The sequence below is a fragment of the Melospiza melodia genome, chromosome 1, assembly GCF_035770615.1.
Source record: "Melospiza melodia melodia isolate bMelMel2 chromosome 1, bMelMel2.pri, whole genome shotgun sequence".
Classification (NCBI taxonomy): Eukaryota; Metazoa; Chordata; class Aves; order Passeriformes; family Passerellidae; genus Melospiza; species Melospiza melodia.
The window spans coordinates 20,746,550-20,764,569 of NC_086194.1; the positions used below are offsets into that span (position 1 = coordinate 20,746,550).

The 18,020-nt window shown below is 38.8% G+C and overlaps 1 protein-coding gene across 4 annotated transcripts in view; it reads right to left on the reverse strand.

The window, feature by feature from the left end:
* Positions 1 to 5,959: 5,959 nt before the first annotated feature.
* Positions 5,960 to 18,020, reverse strand: part of SLC39A12 (solute carrier family 39 member 12) — a 34,806-nt gene continuing 22,745 nt past the window's right edge. For all 4 annotated transcript variants that reach the window (XM_063150373.1, XM_063150368.1, XM_063150362.1 and 1 more), the window contains 4 exons: positions 17,036 to 17,099; positions 13,247 to 13,405; positions 11,725 to 11,912; positions 5,960 to 7,421 (listed from right to left, as the gene is read on the reverse strand). In XM_063150373.1, the coding sequence (XP_063006443.1) occupies positions 7,293 to 7,421; positions 11,725 to 11,912; positions 13,247 to 13,405; positions 17,036 to 17,099 (540 nt within the window). In that variant the 3' untranslated portion in view covers positions 5,960 to 7,292. The remainder of the gene's footprint in view (positions 7,422 to 11,724; positions 11,913 to 13,246; positions 13,406 to 17,035; positions 17,100 to 18,020) is intronic.

Here is an 18,020-nt window from a genome sequence, read left to right on the forward strand (position 1 = left end):
GGGTTTTAGTTGTTTCTTTTATTTTCTTTTAAAGCTGAAGTACACTTTCTAATAACAAAATATAACAAACAAGTTAAAACACCTCAAACAACAAGCCAACCAACCAACCAAAAAAAAAAAGTAGGAACCTCTTTCTCTATTTATGCTTCCTCAAAATTCAAACCATTCTGTCTGAAGTCTCTCTTGCCCATGATCCAATACACACTATAGTAAAGAAATGTCTCTGAAAAAAATCAGATTTTCTCCACCAAAACTGAAACTTAATATATATCAGGAATTATATTAGTGGGAGAAAATAAGTGAAAGAAAGGGAAGGAAACAGAAAAAGCCAGTTCACTCAAGTGAAATACATTTTAATTACTTCTAGAAAACGCAGTTCCATGAGCAGGAATCACAGTCAAGAATGAGGGTTAATTGTGTGCACTCCAACCTAAGAATTTTGATGGTGTATTAAAATATTACATGCTAGAAAGGAATTTGCAAATAGTCATGTGCTTTCTTAGTCTACTCTAATAATGCCAGAAACATCAGATATTCAGCTACTCTGTTGTCTAGACAAATGGCATATTCTTGCTAATTGCAAGTACAAAAAGCCTATTTGAAAACTAGGTTTTATGGTAGTAGAAAATGATAGAAAATGGACTATGCTCTTGTAAGCTTTTTTCCCCTCTCATTACTTGAGATGGAATTTACATCCTGTGCACAAAATTACACTGATCAACTGTGAATATATGATTTCCAACCTACATGCCTATGAAGATATAGATCATATTTTCAATGCCTGTGTCAAGTTCAAGGGTTATTGAAAGTCATCTGTTTTGTAATATGTGAACTATTTCCAGTGCTAAAACTTACCTTCTTAGCCACAATATTTTCCAGCAACATTTGAGAAAATCGTATGGGATTTGTGTTTGTCAATGAGAAGGTACTGCAATGAGGAGAGAGTAATTTTTTATGTATTTGTTGTTTGTTTTGCCATTTACACCTGTACACCCTACACATCTATAAGAACTTTCTTCTGGAGAGTTCCTTGTTCTGGTTTTCCTGTTCTGTATCAGTTTTGACCTGTTTGTCTCAAAGTGAAAAAGGAGATGCTTTGCATGTGTGTAACATGAGGAATCACTGTGCGATTTATAGTGCGTTGCCACTTGTGTTCAGTTTTTTTCCATATTACAGAAGAGACCTTTTTATCCATTTTATCTTTTTCTGTGGAACTTTGTGCAAAAATATCAGCAGTGATGTTCTGGAGTGTAACAGAATGATTTTAGCATGTGTGGGACTTCTCATGTGGATAATATCTGGGAAAAGAACTACATTAATGGCTATAGCACAGCGTGGATGTTTTCTGAATGCTGCTGTGCTGTCCTGGACATACTGAACCACCAGATGTATATTGCCCATTTACACCTTTCTAAACTTGCTGATAATCATAGCTACCTGCTCCTGAGTCACTGTACCATGTATATAGCTGGCATTAGGTTGCATGCTTACATTCAATACCCATCCTCTTCTGGATTGGGATCACAGTCAAAAAAGTAGGTGTACTCTTGCTCCAGAGCTCATACTATGCCTTTGCACGGGAATGTGTAGATGGCCTTTGAAGTCCTGAAACTAGGGCACTCTACCAGTTGTTGGTGATAAAATCACCCAAGAGTACCAAGATAACACCAACGCACTTCAGTGTGGAATCAAAAGATGACTTTCTTGTGTTTGGGCTCAGCACTCACAGCAATGTCTCTCCAAAAATGAGATGCATTACTGGTTCAACTGTGTACCAGCACCTCCTTCTGTGTGATTTTCAGGTAATTCTCCAACATTATGTTTCCCTTTCTGAAGAAATAAAAAACCTGTCCAAAACTATCCCCATGGGTGGTGGACAAGAACAGATAACAGCCTGTATCATACGGGCTATGGTATTTTCATAGCAGGTGGAAAGACAAACAGTAGAAAGCCCTTGCCAGAAAAGCTAAAAAGAGTGTTCCTCAGGTGATGTGCTGGTGGATGCACCAGCAATACAGGGACACCTGGGATGCTCTGAAACACTTGCCAGGCCTGAGCTATGCTGTTCACTTGCCCTGTGCCCTGAGGAGAACAGCCTGGGCAGCCACCCAACAGAGCAGCGCAGGCGTTGTCTGCAGCATGAGAGTGTATGGAAGACAATTTGGTGTGATCTAAAATCAAGACTGCAATATGCCATAATAATTGATCGGTCTATTTCCCTATGCATATCTCATTTCATCTCTCTTGGATGGGTCAAATTAGGTCCTCCTGGCCCCTGGGAAGAGGAGGAGGGTTCCCCAGTCAGCTGCAGTGGAACAAAACGATGTCACATACAGACACATCTATAGCACTGCGTTAGAGCCGGTCGGCGCTATCTTGGGCCAATATGTAAATGGTTGCTGGGCGGATTTGGGTTGCCAGGTAATGCTTGATGCTCTCTGGCAATGGCAGAGCTGAGACCCTGGCAGAGGGAGGCTGCCACGCCGCGCTCCGTTTGGGTGCCCTGCAGCTGTAGGGTGGAGATGGATCTCCCTGGGGGTCCCTGGGATCACGCTGACTGCGGGATCCTTCGGATGGATCGGATGGATCACTGCCCTGCGGAGCCGCGCTTACGGCGGATCGGCCCGACAGCTTCCGCGAGAGTTTTCACTCCCAAAGCAGGCAGCGTGAACCACCGTGCCCTGCAGTGGAACAGGTTAAACCCCTGGATCCTCCCGCTGCCAGGGCCCAGGTGCCACCCGCGGGTGCCCCTCGGGAGTGCCCGGCTGCTCCGAGCCCGTCCCGTGCCGGGAGCGGCTCCAGCCCTGCCCCGGGCCCTGCTCCGAGCCGGGAGCGGCTCCAGCCCTGCCCCGGGCCCTGCTCGGAGCCGGGAGCGGCTCCAGCCCTGCCCCGGGCCCTGCTCCGAGCCGGGAGCGGCTCCAGCCCTGCCCCGGGCCCTGCTCCGAGCCGGGAGCGGCTCCAGCCCTGCCCCGGGCCCTGCTCCGGGCCCGTCCCGTGCCGGGAGCGGCTCCAGCCCTGCCCCGGGCCCTGCTCCGAGCCGGGAGCAGCTCCAGCCATGCCCCGGGCCCTGCTCCGCCGACCGCAGCCTGGCAGGGACTCCGATGCCTCCAGGCGTCTGTGCTGGTCCTGTTATCAGGGACATAAAAGGAAAGAGACACTTCTTACATTCCCCTACGTGACCCAGGGCAACAGCTCCATGCGTGGATTTTTTTTTTCTTTTGGGGAGAAGGGAATGTAGGTGGGTCTGGTGAAATAAATCGCAGGACTTTTTGTTTTGATTAAAGCCATTGTGCAACTACTGCTTGTATTTTCTGTAGTCGGATTCCTACAGCTACACTCACAATAGAAGGCAGCTTATTTTTAAAATGAGAGGAAGGCTTGACAAAAGGTTACAGTAAAGAAAGAAAAGCTAGGAACATTGATAGGGTATCAGCTCTAATCCATACATCAGACAGATATAATAAACCTGTTTAAAACTGTTACAATGATAATTTGCTTTCTCAAGTGCAATGGCAGGGTGACAGAAAAACAATTCAAGGGTAAATGCCAAAACTAACAGTGTTTTCTTATAAGAAAAACTGTCTCTGCAGAAAAGGCCACATTCGTGTTTAAAGCATAAAATACAGTAAAGGAATAGATGGCAGTATTTAAAACATGCAGATGAGCTCCAGAAACTTGAGGGCATTACTATAACTGACTGCAAAGGAGGAACTATTTATCTTAGGAGTCACTGGATAATGTGTAACATATACAGAAAAGAGAGGTACAAGGTCAGCTCTCAGGAGCGCTGGTGGTTTGGAATTGGAAGTATTCTTTATGAGGCCCTCTGCCATCTAACTTCCAAGAAAAAATACCGTAGCAAACAAATTCTTTCAACCCTTCCTTTTCTCTCTAGTTTTCTGTGTAGGAAAGCAAGACCTTAATCTTAAGAGTGCCTGAAAACTAAGAATAGATGAAAGGGAGAAACACTAAACAGCTTCTTCCAGAAAAATTCCTTTATCTGTAGATTCAGGTATTTAAAGTTTCAAAGGAACGTTATGATTATCTAGTTAGGACTGCCTGACTGGCTGTACAACCTCACCAAGTAATCTCTCCATCAAGCACATAACATCTGTTTGAGTAATTGCACACCTCTTACAGAGAAATCTAGTCCTGGTTTATGGGCTGCAAGTGATGAAGTTCTGCAGGCCTTATTCAGGATTTGACTCAATGAAAACATTGGCATATTATGTTCTCTGTCTGCTAGGTTTGAAGCAATAGAAAGATGTACCTGGCTTTAAAAACAGATCTGTTTCAAATCTCTATGAACAAACTACAGATTTAAAACAAACGAAAAGAGAATGCATCATAAGAACACTTGTTCTGAGTCTTCTCTTCTGTAAGGACACAAAAACATATTCTATTATTTTTCTTGGAATTTTTAGAGAACATTGACCAAAACAGTTAAGTCGGCAGGTGAATCTCTTTGGAGAAGAGGTAATAAGAAACTCTTTAGTTTTCTGTTTTAATGATCCGTAGGAGCAGTTTCCAGCCCTCTGTAAGGCTAGAGGTCCTGATTTACGTATGGTAATACTCCACCTTCAGTATCTTTTAAAAGACACTAATGTAAAGAGATTTACAGCAGAGGCACTAACCTTAAGTAGTGAGATAAATTCTCTCTAATTGCCACAGGAATTCAAACTTTCAAATGCTGATGACGCTTCAGGTGTTCAGGTTTCGTACCAGGGTAAAATGATCATAGAACTACTCACTTATTGACAAACACCACAAAAGCCAAAGAGCTCTGTCACAGAAATAAAGATTAACTGGCTTTCCGGACAATGTATCTGTGCCTGTGGTGGAAGCTGTACAAATACATTTGGTTGAATGTGATCAAGATGCCTCATAAGCATATATAGCCAAAAATGGCATTTTCTCAATAGATGTAGATGCAGTATGTTCACAGAACGTATCTGGATGGGAACCTCTGCTCATATGCAACTTTAAAATACACACTGTCAGAAATTACTCGTTCTCTTTCAGACACATTAACAAATAGTGGACAAATGTTTCAGAATACAATAACATTACCAAAACAGGATCATATTGGTAATCTTGCTTTCCGTGGAAGCAAACATTAGGCATACATAAGCATTCAAACTTGGTAACTCTTCTTTTTGAAATAATGAATGTTTCCAATATTCATTTGCACCATCTGATACAAGAATAGATTTTGCTTACATCCAGTGATGCCCTGCTATTGCTTGAATTGACTGTCACAGCTGAAGGTCATGAAGTGACTCGGTGCCAATACAAACAGATGAAGTACTGAGAAACCAATTTTTAAAAATATTAACTTAATAAAATCAAGTAAAATCTCCAGAAAAAAACAAAAAACTTTTAAAACAGAAGCATTTGACATGGCTTCTCAACTCACCTTTCAAAGTTACATCAACATAAAAAGCAATTGTAATATTTGCACACCTAAATAAAAGAAGCTAGGATTGTACTTCAGACCTTAAAAAGAGCTCAGTTGACTCCCTTGTCAGATAGAGACTTTCTGTGTTACCCTGGATAAATTGTTTGGAACAAGGTTTCTGAAAGAATGTACAGGACTAAATTTGTCTAGATTTGCATTGAGGTATTTGCTACAGCTTCTTGTAACTAACAGGTACTGAAAATGAATCCATATCTACTTTTAAAATTATCTCTAAGTTTGGTTTTCTTTCCTTGAGGGTTAGTCAGTGGTTGACTAAGAGTTCACAAGCCCATGAGTGTGGGCTATCATAAACAGTGCCATTCAGTATTGTTTTTCACTTTGTATTTTGATAAGTTAGTATGGTGCCCATGAAGCTTTTGAGAACTAACAGGTGTGACAGTCTGCTGTAGGACAGTAGACTCTGATCCCCTCTGTAATATCTGTAATACGAGAATTGTACCTTCACTAGGAGCTATCAAATAAACACAGGACACGTTGTGACACAGTCGTGGTGTGTCATAATGTAGAGATATTTCAGGACAGAGTTTAGACAAAGAAAAGAAAACTTCCAGTTGCTTCATAAAGAATAAATGTCTGTTCTGTAACTTGCTCTCCCTATTTCCACAGCCCATCAGAGGAGAAAGAAAGAACATAATTTAGTTCTCATACAAAAGTATAAATAAGGTAGCGAAGAAGTCCTTGCACCAGAAATTGAGATCATGTAAAGAGCTGAAATCACACAGCTGAGTGTTATTCAATTCCTCCTGGAATCTGCTCAGCTTTGTATATTTGTTTCAGACCTGGTTCTGCAAAACTAAATTAAATTAATCATCTCAACTTCTGCAGAATTAACTTGAAATCGAGAGGACAAATTACACAAAAATCACTCAGTATGGGAGGAGTTGCAGTGAGGCTACATGATCTCTAGACAATTGAAAAAGCTCTTTCCACAATGCACATCACATAACTATGATTAAGCTAATTGCTGACAGGAAGGCAAGTGTTTATTGAATGTGATGTCTCAGAAGCAATAAGAAATCCCCTCATTTGAGGAGCTTGGAAGGCATATCAGGGTAATGCAATTTAAACATATTTTTTGTAATTCTTCATAAGGAGTTGCTATAAGCAACCACCAGAGGTGAGACAATGCAAAAGGTGGTTAGTCCAGTGCTTGACTGTCACAGGTTCCATCACACATATGAGAAATTGCATTATAGTCCAAAAAGAGTATTCCCAAATTTCTGCATCATAAACTTCAACATTTACACTTGTCATTTTTTCCTGCCACAGTGGTCCAGTAAGATGTAACTGATGAGAATCTTTACGTTGACAAAGTATAAAGTGCAAACTTTATGAGATTGCTTTATGCCATTTAGCAGTTCAGCTTTGCTATGCTTTTTACATTTAAAGAAATAGTTCTTAATACTAAAAGGCAAAAAACCATTCCATATTCAAATTATTCAACTATGGTTAGTCCATTTTAATTATTGCATATAAAAGTGTTTTATTCTTTTCCTCAATCAGACTGGCAGAGATCACTTAGAACATTCAACTAGAACAGTCTCAATAAAAACTAATCAAAAGCTCCTGTGAGTTTGAGCATGGGATCTGGTAAATTCAGTAACAAATATAACAGAATTCTAAACATTCATGTTTACAAAAAAATAATTACAAAAATCTGAACAATAAGTTAATAAAGTAAAATAGTTATCTACTGTTCAGATATAAAATCCCAGCAACTTAATTTACATATTACTATGGCAGACATAACAAAATTGTGAATAATGCTATATCCACTGTCATAAGTGGTACTTTGAGATTTCCAACAGAAAACTTATATTTTAATTTTCTGTTCAAATACAGCCAAAAGTAAGAGGCAAAGCCAGCCTAATAGTAATCCAAGGTTCTGTAGGAGAAACATCAACCAGGGTCGCCGTGTCTGAATATGAGTCATTTCAGGAAGCTAAAAAAAGAGTAAGACAGCAGAATGAGAGCCAGATAAATTCATCTGTGGGAAAAAAAGTTATGGGAAAACAAGACAAACTTCATTTTAAAAAAAGTAATTTTCAAAATGCTGAGCTTCTGGCTATAGTTATAAATGTGTAGCATTTTCTGTACATTTTGACAAAGTTGATCCTGACAGTGAAATGCTTAAATTAATCAAATTCTACCCACTTTGATTCTTTTACTAGCACTGACAAGAATGATAAACAAGATTCTGAAATTTGTTAACATCTCAATACTTTGTAGTAATTTTATACAGCTGTCTGCAAGGAAATGCTTGTTTAGTAAAATTAGTGATTTCCTTTTGTGGGAATAAACTAGTTGGAGTATTTTTTGCCTCAGTACTATATATAGGGTCAATCATGCTTTTTCTGAAATAACTGACAACACTCCTATTTACTTGGACTTTAGGAAATGTGCAAGTAGAAAACAGGACTTTTAAAATATGCTTGAATGAAACATGTTTAGTATCTTTCTCTGTGAGTTTTAAATCATGTAATGGAGCAACACTTGTTTATAATCATAATAAAAGCTACTTGCATTGACCTTTCACTCTACAGTGTGTTTTATCAAAGGCTTAAACTAAATATGTGTCTAAACACAGCTTGCAGAAATGGTGCCTCCGGTTCAAATTCTCTTAATATTTCTGCTTTATTCAGGGCAAACACTGATGACTGCTAATAGTGTCACATCAACTCTGGAAATAAATACAGAGCAATAGTCTGGTGCTGACCTCTGGCTTTGGTTGTGTGGTTTTTTTTCTGCTTGAATAAAACTACTGAGTTCCTGTGCACTTTGGAGGCTCTTCACAGGAGCTGTAACAGCAGCAGCCACTGGGAGACAGTGGAGTGGTGCTGACCAAGGAGGTAAACAGGAGTGTTTGCTATGCTTGTCCTTCCCTCTGTCAGAGGGGGCTCTCTGGGGCTGCTGCTTCTGCATTCTTCTTTCTCTCAAAGTTGGCCTGGGCTCAAAACAAAACTGGGCTGAAAAATCTGCCTCCACTTTAAAGCTTTGCCTGAAAAAAACAGGGAAACCCAAATGCCCTGGATTTTTATTACAACAAAGCAGTGGTTTAAATTACAGTACAGAAGCTTATGTAGTCATATTTGATCAGTGTTTAAAGATAATCATAAACTTTTCATCTAAAGCAAGTGTAAACACCTCAAAGTTCTTATGTAAATCAAACTCTGAACTGATGGTTTTAAGTGCTCAGAGCACACAGAGTTTTTTGTGTATATAAGCAAAAACTGTTAATTAAGACCAAGCCTGAATCCAGGGTCCCAGTCTAGATGTTTAGTCTTTCTTATTTATCCTTGTAATCACTCTATTTTTTCCTCTTCCCCAGTGCTTGAGTGAAAAGTTCTCCAAACAGGAAAATTTTCTCCTCCCACTGCAAAATTTAATTTTCATTGTTGTCAGTGACTATTTATTACTGTCAATGACAGTTTAGGAGCTGCACACATGCACAGTAGGCTTCTAAGAGAGTTTTCAAAAGAAATTCTTAGAAAGTAGTACCCTTTCCATGTCCCATGCTGATGTCTGCTCCCTCCATCATCCTACGTGCATGTAACCAACACACCAACCATTTCTACAGCCATACCTAGTGTGACATCCCTGCTTACCTGTTAAAATAAAATGGCTGCTGTCACAATATCAGCCATGGTCACCCAGTTCTCTCTGGGCAAAAAAGCTTGTGGTACAGCAGAGAGAATGTTGTTAAAAAGCATAAACCTATTTAACCGGCAGATGCAAACCGTGAGTCAAGGGAACGTAGCACCACATCCAAGCTGCTGGGAGCTATCACACTTGCTAATGCTTCAAGTCTGTCAGAGGCAAAAGAGGTACTGCTAATCAAGGGACTGCTCTGTTCTACTCCAGCTCATGTTATCATGAGTGCACAAAAGATAAGAAGAAATAGGAAGCAGCATGCTGCAAGAAGGCATGAGAGGCTCTCAGGCATGTACTGGCTAGGCACATGTGGCATGGCTGCTGCACTGCAACAGTCCAGCAAATCCTTTTAAAAACAACCCTCTTATCTTCAAAATTGAAAACATTTTTAAAATTAATCAGAGTGAACTCCAGTTTTGTATGATGTCTTGGTGAAAAATGATGGATATAAGTGATTTTATCTTTTGCTCCTTATTCAGTTTCTGAAATTATTAGTCTACTCCGCTTGCTAATGGAGTTACAATGCCATTTGTAGGAATGAAAAACCTTTAATTAACCACAGAAGTAGATTTGAGCTACTTTGTCTGTGGTGGCAGTCTTGCAGTGCTGTTCTGTCAACAAACCTCCACTCACACGCCTCAGTGTTCCTCAGTGCAGAAACCAGTGAGGCTGCTCAGTTTTATTTAAATGTTATTCTGACAAGCACATGAATATGTGAAAGCCCATAAAACAAGTACTGAAAATTACAGTCAAACTTTGTGTACTACTGAGTGCTTGAACATCACTGGCAGGAGCACTGATGACTGTTTGTAGATGAGAGTACAGCACAGTATAGAACCTATTTCTGTGCAGAAAGTAGAAAAATACAAAAAGTCTGGCTCATTTTCTCTTGAGATGTACTATATGAACACAAAACTTTTCAGACCTATAGATGCCTGCAGTGCTACATAAATATTTTTTAAATAAAAGAATCCCTGTGATATTTGACACTGACAAACAGATGAGCCACCCAATGACAGTTCTTTTCACAAAATGCAGAGAAAGGCTGATAAGAGTCGTCTTAATAAAAGGAATTGAGAGAAATATTATCCTCCCCTCTCTCTCCATTTTTTCTTCCCTTCTCATCAAGACTAAGATTATGATGACAAGCTAAGAACGAGGCAAAGCATGTCCCTGTCTCTGCCTGGAACTATATTTTCTCTTGGTATTTACAGCTGGCACATTGCTTTGAAGACTGAGGGTAAAACATGGTACTGTTCTAGGAGCTTGTGGATCCTTGATGAATGCCGATCCTACACTGAAGGAAAAATACGTGTACATTGTTCCTAGCCCCATCAGTAAAACCATGCCCAGACAGTTGGTAGGCAGCCTCACTTCCAAATTTCTCTGTCAGAACAAGCTGCAGCTTGGTACACAGTGTTCCTGTCTGTTATTTACTATCTCAGTCAGGACTGTTGACACATCCACAATCCTTTGGCCGTTCTCTCTTAAGCTCTTAGGTGAACTTTATGTTCATTTTCCTCTAGTTACAATAGCAAAAATAGACTAAAATACTACCAAGGTCTAAGATCAATTACTGTAAGTAGAATTTTAAATAGGTCATAATACTGGAATGGCATATCAGATTTAAAGTATGATGCCTGAACCTGGTAAAGAGCATCTCAGGCACAAAGTGGTAATGAACTCAAGGGAGAGACAGACAGCCTTGGGAAAAAAACAAAGTAATAATTTATGAAGAGACTTCTTTTTTTCTCCCTCTTGATCTCCTCACTCAAAACATTCCATCTTTGTGGAGGAGCTTGCAAGGGACTTTACATCAACACATGATGGTTAAAGATCCATGTGACGAAGCTGGGCAGGCATTTAAGGCCTGCATAGCTACAAGTGTAACTGTTATCCATCTTTCAATAAATTATGTGGTTTGAGGTGTCTACTATGACCTATGATTGCTCCATATTTTTGCTCAGACCTTCCTCCTACCCTGTATCTTCACACTTTATTTTTCTTTAGACAATCATTGCTATTGAACTGGGTGTATGAAAAATATTGGGCAACTATAAAAAGTTACAGTAATCTGAAAGCTTTTTTGTTACTTAAGGTCTAATTGAAGCATCCCTAGGACAAAAAGGAAGGATTCAGGATAAGCATCTTACATTTAAATTCTGAAACTGCAAGTTTGTATTGAAACAAAGGGTGAAAAATATATAAGAAAAGGGCAGAAAAAGAAAAAGAAATTTCAAGATCTTGAAACCCCTGAAAGTTCAAATATATATTTTACTAAATAACTAAAAATACATTGTTTGAAAGTCTTTAAAAGATTTTTTTAAATACTCTAAAATTCCATTATATCATTTTCTTATTTAATCTCTTAATGATCTTTATTTCCCCTGTTCATTATAATGGCACCTAGCATGAGAGTGACACAGAAGAATAGCAGATTACTTTTTTAAGCACTGTACACACACAGGGCAGACAACATGCTCTTCCTAACAAGCTCTTTTTGTCTCCAAGTTCATCCTCCTGCATTTGTCTGACACTCATCTATGATGTGGCTATGCTATAAAGAAAATATAAAAATAGACTGAAGTTCTCACCATTTCTGCTAAAGATAAATACAAGAACATTCCAGCTGTAATAGTAAAGATCCAGTTTTGAATGGATGGGTCAGTTGATAGAGAAAGGCCAATATAAAGTCCTAAGAATGCTGTTAGTGCACTTATAAAATTCATCAAAATTGCAATCTTCGTTGGGAGCCCTGTACTTAGCAGCACAGCAAAATCTCCTGCATAGAAAAGAAGAACATTTATTATTTAGCTGATAAATGTAGTTTTAAGACTCTTGGTAATAAAACATGAAGGAAAACCATAAAGATATGCACAAAGATAGTGAATGATGGATACCTGCCTTTAGAATTCTGTAGAATTAGTTATAAACTTGTCCTGTATGAAATAAAAATCCCAAAACAACAAAGAATTGACTTGTACTTGTTTAGCTGTTCCTAAAGATAGCATACAGTATTGAGGAGTGGCTTTCTGTTAGTTCTCTGTGTTCCGTGACATTTCCAGCTTGGATACATGCAAAAGTGAAGTCACATGGTTTCCCAGAGTTTCTAAATCTTTCTCCACTGGGAACTTGCCAGTTCAAATCATGTGGGTATATTTGCAGCATAGTCTTTAAGTGTTTTACAGGTGCTGCAAGTCAGAGTAATCTATACCAGTCTGATCCCAGTTTGAGTTTAATCCCACTGATCCCACCCCTAATCACTAGCAGTAAGCTGTACATCAGAACCCCATCACACATTTTTCTTCCAAAATGAAAGATTTCATAACAGGCCAAAACTAGAAGATTTGAAAAATTTTGCTCCATGACTGTAAAAATGTCACTTTGACACTGGGGCACTATTGCCCCAGAATTAAGAAGATGTCTTTGGAGGAAACTGTCAAGTATTTCAATTTGCTTTGCTATGCAAACAAGAGTTACCAGATTTACAGCAATCCTCCATCCCCCCTTTTTGTCTGGAGGAGTTTTCTACATAGTACATGAAATCTTCAGTCATTTAATGATAGAAATGAGAACCTGCAGTTCTCAAATCAAACTTCCCAATCATAAACATTCATCAACACAAGATCAGGAGCAGCTTCAGTCATGCTGAAAGTTTTACCAGAAAAAGTCAATCAAGGGCAGTAATACAACAGAACAATCCTCCTGTCCTGTCCAAAGTAAACTTAGCAGCAGGAATGAGGGTAGCAAGAGGAATACTTGCTAAGTAGCTCTGCTGCATATTGAAATTCTTGGATAACCTGTTGTGTCAGGCATGGCCTAGGTCTTGCTTACAGTTTATTATTTTTTGTGTCTGTACACATAAGAACAACAGGTCACTCTTGCCCTGAGGTCATTTGCATCTGGAGAAGGTCAAATGGGAGGGAATCCAGTAATGAGTGCAGCAGCCTCCTCTGGTTTTTGTGAAGGGCAAAGAAAGTATCAGTCTCACATTGTAACACTGTAATTCATGATGCTGTAAGGAAGAATTCCCAAAAATGTCATATAGGAAAGAAATTTTTAGGAAACCTGGAAATACAAAGTCAATCAGGAAAAATACATACATATATTTCTTACCCATTTCATGAGGAATTTCATGGCATAAAATAGCAACAGTCGTTGTCACACCTGTTTCTGTTGAGGATGAGAATGCTGCTCCTATTGCCAAGCCATCAGCAAAATTGTGAAGACTGTCGCCCACCAGAACCATTATTGCTAACAAGCTGATTTTTTTACCTCAAAAAAGAAAAACAAACAAATAGATAAAAAGCCCAATATTAACCCACACAGATATTGCAAGTTTTGTTATGTTACAAAAGATTTGGGGTTTCTGGTGACTTTTCATATAACATTACAAAAAGTCATAATAATCAGAGGGAAATATTGTTTAACTGACTTTTCCTTGTTATTGCACTTCCTTCAATACATTTGAAACAAAAAAAAAGTAGGCTCCAGAACAATTCAAAATGAGATGCAAATACCAAGAAATAACTTTCTTATTCTTACTAGGTCAACTATTAAACAAAAAATTCACTTTGTGTCCTGTCTAATGAAGCATCCTAAGGCTCTTTATAAATCTTTCTTTATTTGATGAAATTCACACAAGTTTTCTAGTTGTTATTTGGGGTTCTTCCTCCATTGTTCACAGAATTGCAGAGCTATAGTGAAGATGAATATTTGGTCTCACACAGCTGATAGTTTTAATCCTGTAAAGCTTGCTGCTGCTGAGTAGTATTTCTGAGATCTGTTTTTTTTATGCAATTGCATTACAGTGAAAGATAGAAATAAAATACAACAAGCCTCAGAGTATCACTTATAGAACAGGGTTACAGCATGCTTATATCCAACATTTGTTCCAATCAATTAATGGCTGTTATGCTCACAGTACTCCTATCTGGAGCACTGCTCGTGGTCTGGATGGCTGTTTGTCTTTCCCATGCTGCCCTGTGACCTTTAGTGTGGAACAGTGTACTGGGTGTTCATGGCACCAGGTCACCTGACACGAGTGGAAAGGTGCTACTAGCGATGCAAGTACTGGAATCAGGCTAGGGAATTAGGGATGGTCTCTCTGCCCAGCCTGCAACAGAGACAGCTGGGTGGAATGCTGAACAGATTCCCAGGGAGGCAGTGTATCTCTTCAAGAAGCAGCAAGGCTCCATACAGGTTCAACATCTAAACTTAGCAACACACAATTGGCTGCCCCATCCTGTATTTTTTCATTCATTTAATCCACAGTCTTACAGACAGGGCTGCTTAACGTCTGCCAAGAAACTCATCCAGCTTCCCTCTGCACAGAATGGACAGAACACTTTGAAAAGGGTTTGTTTCGTGCCTGAAGGAGCAGGGTCATGATTTGGGCCCTAAATATATATTTTTCTGACTTCTGGTGACCCCCCATAGACATAACATGACAGACTAAGGAGCAAATGTCAAGCTGCAGCGATCTGTCTGAATACAGTTATTACCAGGTCTCACTCCAGTAATGTTCCTCTGAGATGACCATTTTATAGTGATGGGGGAGATATTTTTCTCACAGAAACTGGCTAGAACTGAAGTCTTCAGACTATTATAAAAAAAACCACAGAGCACATAAAAGCCTAACAACCATATTCAGAAAATCCTCCCTGGTTGTCTGGGAGCTCTGTGGGTTCAGAAAAATTGGCAGGCTTGCTAGATTTTGCTGCCAGCTTACAGAGCAGGACGTGGATGTCCCCAGTTTGCACAGTACTCTCTAAACACCATGGGCAGTTTATGATCAATAGTGCAGAGCATGAATTACGTAGCAATAATAGATTGCTGCCTTGCATTAAGTTTGTGATTTGTAATAAGCACTGGCCAGGATGAATTCATGGCCTGCTCTGAGGTCTTATTAATCTGTTTTGTTCAAGCATCTGATTGCTGGAGAAGATATACCATGATTACTGGAACTCATTCCAGGATGTTTTAATATAACACAGGGATCAGGTTAACATTGTGGAGCAATTACAGCTATAAGCTTTCTGAACTTACTTGACAGAAAGTTAAGAAGACGCATGTATAAACAAATCTGAATGTTTATCTTACTTTACTTTCAACCTATTTTAAAGCAACTTTGTTACTGGCAATTATCTCACTGCATTATATTCCAACACAAAGTATTAACTATTAACTTAGTACCTTAACTTTTTCTACAAAGCCTCTTCTTCTCCATCCAACAATCTTACCTTTTTTCTTTGCTTAAATAGGAGACCAGAACTCATAGCAAATTCTTTTCTATAATTTTCATAAAACTAATGGGTACAGGACCTCAACCATACACTTCTTAGGTTTAGAATAAGAGTTTAAAGCAAAAACTTATCCATAAATAGATATTTTCCAATGTTTCCATGACTAACACAGAAAAAATATTTCTAGTCAATGTAAAGTGTCACAAAGTACAAAAGTATAAAATGCTACTGTTTGGTCTTCTCTGATATTGGTAGAACAAGTATGGATATATGCAGAGAGGGCCAGTCAGATGTCTTTTTATTTAGAAATTTTTTTGCTTTCTAAGTTACTCCCTGACTATCTATGTGATTGGCCCTTTTTGCAGTCCTATTTGACAGGCATTTACAGTGAAACTTTGCAGTTCTGGCTTCTCTCTTAGACCCACAGATTCCATTAAGTTTTGGGGAAGAAGGACCTCACTCAGTATCAAGGTACCCAGGTATGTTTATGCTCTTAGCTGTTTAAAAGAAACATAACGAAACACACTTTTGTAATTATGAATTCCCCCACCCCCTACAAAAAAACAAACCTCAACAAATTACTTCCCCCCTTCCCTACTAAGGTTTAATTTATGGAAGTAAGACTGAGGTATGAGAAAAAATTAAACTAAACAAAATTACTGAGACACTATCCCAAATTTAGTAACTTGGAACAAATAACATTGAGATCACCAGAAATTTGTTGTTGCTTAGCAGGTTATGATGACTGAACCAAACAGAAACATCTAGAGATGAACCATCTCTAGTCATGTTTAAACTGGCATTGGACTGTGTATACTGGAGAGGTGAAAGAGAAGAAATGAAAATCCAGATTTCTAATGCTTCAGAAATAGAAATGAAATCCACAAGAACAGAAGAGAACATTAAGAACCTAGAAGAAGATAATGACACAATTAAATAAATCAAACTGATGACCCGAGATCACAAAATAAAGGGGAGTTAATTATAGTAAAGAAACTGATTTCAATTAAAATATTATTCTGTCAGTTGAATGACTGCAACTCTACTGAATTCACCAAGGTCACAAAGTACAGTTAAAGGCAAAATTTGGTTTATACTCTATTTTCGTAATTTTACTAAGCAGCAAAAAACCACAGAAGACAGAAGTTATCAAAATTCTCAGAAGCAAACAGATTACTCTAAAACTGAGAGCCATCATGAGGCTGTAATTCCATACCTGTGATAAATCATTACTGCTTTAAAGAGTCTATTGCTTTACTGTGTAAGACAAAAAGGATGCAGAATTATATTAGCACAGCAAGCCTACAAAAAAAGTTTCACCACTTTCAGAAATAAAAGCCTGAGCTAAGTTTAAAATTAAAAAATATGTCTTGTATTAATTTTTGACTATTTCCCTTTAAGCAAAGACTTTAGGAAAATAGATTACAACAGTGAGACAGCAAATACTAAAGCAAGGACAGTGTGAGATTAATGAACTTCACAATTACAGGGTTGGCAGCTGAGAAGGTCTTTAAGCAGAGATTAAATTATGTAGCCAGGCGCCATCAGATGTGATGATGTGTCACACAGCAAACACAGAGCTAAGCCAGCTGCACACTTTCAATTCCATCTTAGGTCTGAAGGATTTTCCTGTCTTGTCTAGTTTTTTATTGATACTAACTTTTTTTGCTGATCACCTTGCTGTCTGGAGGAACTTCAGCAGGTTCCGAATCTTCTGGGCTTCTCTAGTTAAAAGCAAAGATAATGGGTCAGTGTTAAAGAGTGTCTTCCAGCTGCTGCCATAAATACAGGAAAATATCAACAAAGTTCAAGCTATTTGAATTAAAGATAGTCAATGATTATTTGCACAGACGTCATTAGAAAAATTTACTGGCCACTGGCAGTGTGATTGGTACTGCAGAAACACATAAAAAGGAAATCTACCTCTCCCGGAGAGGGTTAAGTCTAATTCAGGTAGGAAAAAATACATGCATAGGCATTGTTGTAACCCAAGGAAGCCACACTTCTGCTTGAATGCACAAAATCTGAGCCAAAGACTAGAAGGGACATTATAATTAAAATTGCATGTTTTGATTTTGTCATGCCTGGATAACTGTATTTTCCTGGAGAATGTGTCCATAGGATTTCCAGGGAAAAAGAGGTTGAGAATTTGAGCTACTCATGTTCTTCACAGTTTTTGTGTGAAAACACAAGACTTAAAAATATGATCATCAGTAGGTTTCATCCCCTTTCAAAATATAGGGGTTTTTCTTCAGGGGGTGGTGCAGGCTCCAGTGCCTTGTGTCTTGGCTTTTAGCAAGGGCCTAATCTCAGGACCAGGCAGCACTGGCTGGGCATAGCACTTGAGTGCACTCCATGGTGAAATTTACTCTTACTTCAAGTGAGGAAAGAGAAAGTGACTTCCTCCTTATCCTAGAGAGATAAATTGAGGCACCAGCCCTAACATTTAATTAATAGATATTGCAACTGTTGGGAGATAAGGGAGAACATGAATAATCTCTCACCGTCACTACCTCCTTGGGACTTTGCTTTCTGATGGAAGAAATCAGAAATTCATGGGAGGGAGAGAGAAGCCAAAAAACTTGTTTGCTTGAAACTAGAAAGACTGAGTTTTAATTTCTGAGGGCTTTTTTCCCGAAAAGTGT